Source organism: Triticum dicoccoides, chromosome 1A (assembly GCF_002162155.2).
Source record: "Triticum dicoccoides isolate Atlit2015 ecotype Zavitan chromosome 1A, WEW_v2.0, whole genome shotgun sequence".
Taxonomy (NCBI): domain Eukaryota; kingdom Viridiplantae; phylum Streptophyta; class Magnoliopsida; order Poales; family Poaceae; genus Triticum; species Triticum dicoccoides.
In genome coordinates this window covers 584,294,806-584,298,595 of record NC_041380.1, presented here as the reverse complement: position 1 = coordinate 584,298,595, position 3,790 = coordinate 584,294,806, and the positions used below count along the sequence as shown (strand labels likewise).

At 45.3% G+C, this 3,790-nt stretch overlaps 1 protein-coding gene across 1 annotated transcript; it reads left to right on the top strand.

The window, feature by feature from the left end:
* The first annotated feature begins 355 nt into the window (after positions 1-355).
* On the top strand, positions 356-1,567 carry LOC119343111 (expansin-A31-like). The gene is made up of 2 exons (XM_037614294.1): positions 356-533; positions 847-1,567. Exons 1-2 carry the CDS (start codon positions 395-397, stop codon positions 1,476-1,478), a joined length of 771 nt encoding a protein of 256 aa, XP_037470191.1. The 5' UTR covers positions 356-394; the 3' UTR covers positions 1,479-1,567.
* The last annotated feature ends 2,223 nt before the right edge of the window (positions 1,568-3,790 follow it).

The window sequence follows — 3,790 nt, the reverse complement described above, 5'->3', positions numbered from 1 at the left end:
TATCATAAACTTGCACCCTTTCAAATCTGTTCAAGTAGAAGCCCTCTTTCAGAAACGTTTAGCTGCTACTATACGTACCAGGCACCAGCCAGACTTGGTACACTAATCCCTGGAAGAATGTCAAATCGGTTGTTCAGTTAACCTAATCTGTGGAGGTTGCAGCCATGTGCACCTACACGACCGTTGGAACCGCGATCTCATAGGTATGTTAACACCACAATCATTCTCATTCTCTCCATCATTGCTCACCTCATTCATAAGCTAACTAGATTCCTATTTAAGCACCACCATTGTCGCAATCATTCCTCACCTCCAAACCCACTCGATCGCCACAATATCTAGCAAGCTATCTGCTGCGAGAGAAGCCCAACCATCTGATCGCCCCAGCACAAAGATGGCAGCTGGGATGCGCTTAAGCTTACTGCAGCTGTTCGCCGCGGTTCTCGTGTTCTGCTTCGCGCCCGCCAAGTCCGGCTACTGGCTCCCGGCCCATGCCACGTTCTACGGCGGCGCCGACGGATCTGACACAATGGGTAAGCTATGTAGCCACTCAAGCCTTAACTCCGGCTTGCTCCCACACCATCAAAATATGCCCAATACTATTTATTTACAAAATTTAATAGTCCTGCTATGGTTGTTTGTGACGAGTAAGGTGTTGCTGAATGGTATTCAGTACAAATGTCCCGTAAAATTATGAAATATCCGGCTATTACTGATTTGGAGGATTGTCATTGCCGCTATTGGCATAGCTCGCTATTTAAAATTAGGAAGGTTTATCACCTGGTACGCAATGCAATGAATGTGTGCATGTCTGACAATACTGTGTTTTGCATGTCCAACGTGCAGGTGGCGCGTGTGGGTACGAGAACTTGTACAACGCGGGGTATGGGATCAACAACGCCGCGCTAAGCACGGTGCTGTTCAACAACGGCTTGTCGTGCGGACAGTGCTACCTCATCACGTGCGACACTAGCAAGTCAGACATGTGCAAGCCCGGCACGTCCATCACCGTGTCCGCCACCAATTTTTGCCCTCCCAACTGGGCTCTCCCCAGCGACAATGGCGGGTGGTGCAACCCTCCACGTGTCCACTTCGACATGTCCCAACCCGCCTGGGAGAACCTCGCCATCTACCGCGCCGGCATCGTCCCCGTCCTCTACCAGCAGGTCGCGTGCCAGAGGCAGGGCGGCCTGCGCTTCACCATGAACGGCTTCAACTACTTCGAGCTTGTGCTAGTGACCAACATGGCCGGGAGCGGGTCGGTCAAGAGCATGCTGGTGAAGGGAACCAACACGGCATGGATCCCCATGTCCCAGAACTGGGGCGCTAACTGGCAGTGCCTAGCCGGGCTGACAGGACAGGCCCTCAGCTTCGCCATCACCTCCTCCGGCGGCCAGTACAAGGTCTTCCAGGACGTGGTACCGGCCTGGTGGCTGTTCGGACAGACCTTCACCACCTGGCAGCAGTTCGACTACTAGCTATAACATTGTGTAATTTGTACTTACTATTATCAGTTTGCTTCGTTCAGATCGAACAAGCATGGAACTGTCCACACGCATATACATTATTCCCTTTTGATTGCTCAGCTTGTTGCCCATCGAGTCAGGGGGGCCAGGGCCAATAGAAGAGACAAAAGGTTGGAGGGGGCCAAATATATAAACGGATAAACCTAAAGCATATTAAGCTAACAATATTGGGGTGTTTGTAGAAAAAGAAATCATGGGGAGAGCCATGGTCCATGCTCACCCACCCCTGGCTCCGTCCCTCCATCGAGTGGCAGTAGATTTGAGTTGTAAAATCTGTAATCAACGACCACCATGCCATTATGGACTATTTGGCGTGGAACAATATCGATCCCCTCTATGTCTCCTCCACCTGGAACAATATATACTAGGAGTGGGCTTGCGCGCTTTGCTGCATCAAAGCGCGTTTTTCCTCGGTTTTTTGGTGAAAAAACCAAGTTTGTCGAAACCTATTAACATGGGGTTGGCATATTATGCCAACATCAGGAAAGTGGTGGCGACAACACATGCTGACTTTGATTTGATGGTGCTTCTCGAGTATTCTGTCTTGAGTTTCGAGCTAAAAAATCTAGGTCTGGCCCTAGTTAGTCGTACTTGGCAATGGCAATGTTTTTGCGCCATTACCTTGTTCAAGGCATTTCTCGAATTTTCTCAGACTTTATCTTCAAGTTGAAAACTTAGGATTTGATATCTGGTGGTCGGATACGGTGACGATGCGCTTGACCATCATTCCTTTCCTGCAAGAGTTGCTCTTAGATAATCTTTCTCCTTGTTTCTGTGATGTCTAAGAGATGGTTGGTGGGAATGGTTGTAGTTGAGGTTCGTTAATCGTTGTTTTGATCGCGTCAGAGTTTTTCCTTTCTTCTTCTTTTTCCTCCACCTAGGCAGAGCTCCAGTTTTGTATGACTTTTGCCATTGTCGATGTGATTCTTTGTGTATTAGTGTTGGCCATGTACATCCTAGTCCTTCGAATACCAGACGTGTGCTAATTTTGTTTGTATCTCCTTAATACAATATTACTCCCTCCATTCCCTTATACAAGGCCACTTTGTTTTTGTGTCAAACTTTGACTTATAATTTTGGTCAACAAAATATGAATCATATGTCATAAAAAATATATCATCGAAAAGTTCTTTGAAATGTGCATCCAATGAAATACTTTTTCTGGCATACAACTCAATTTTTGTTGGTAAAATCAATGGTCAAAGTTAGACATAAAAATATAAAGTGGACTTGTATAAGGGAATGGATGGAGTATTTCATTTTGAGTGAATGAAATCCAGCCTTAACAAAAAACATAGTTCAACATCATTCTAGGTGACATTGTTAATGCAGCCCCAAGATCAAATCACAACTAATTTGCTCTTCCCGTCCTAAAACACACTTGACTCCTAATAATAACATGCATGAAATCAACAGAAAGTACTTAAATCAACCTCAAATTAATATTGACCTAACTAGAAAAGAAATCACACGGAGACGTGTGGAAGTTCAGTTCCACATCTAACATTTCTGAGTTTTCTTGTAGACATACCGTGCAAACATAGACACTCACATCTGAGCTATCAAATCTTGAGATTGATCAAGTCATCATAGATGCCTCATAGGCGATAGGAATGTTGTCTCTCATCGAACAAACATTGAGCTCCCTCACGTGAAGAGTACCATGTGCTATATTGACCTTATATGTCAGATAGCCACTACCAACTAGACTCTGTACTGATCTCCTCTTAACCTCCTAATTAATTTGATCCACCATTCGCAAAAATAAGTAAATAGTAATGATTTGATCCACTTTGCTGTTACCTTCCATCAATAGGATCTGCCTGCTTTGTTTTCTTCTTGTACTACAATGCACATCTACCTTGTTTCTTCAGTCCTGGCCACACAAAATAATGTGGCACCAAACTTCGCATAGTACCATAAAACCAGGCCTGCATAACACATACACATCAACTAGTTCATGACGTTGTCGGTTGGTAGGCTGGCCTCTCGATGGGCGAACAATCGATCTCTTCCTACTTGGGTTGCTATAAATGTTAGAAGGGAGAGAGAGGTTTGATGGAATAGTTGGATGTATTGCTTGAGCCTCGTGGGCATATATATAGGAGTACATGATCTACTTGGAGTACAAGGCAAGCCAGAATATTTCCTAGTTTAACCTATGTTTCCTAATACAATCACGTTACTCAACATCCCCCTGCAGTCACAACGGTAGCGACACAGACGGTGAGACTGGAGAAGAATCCAAAGGCAAGCAGACGGAC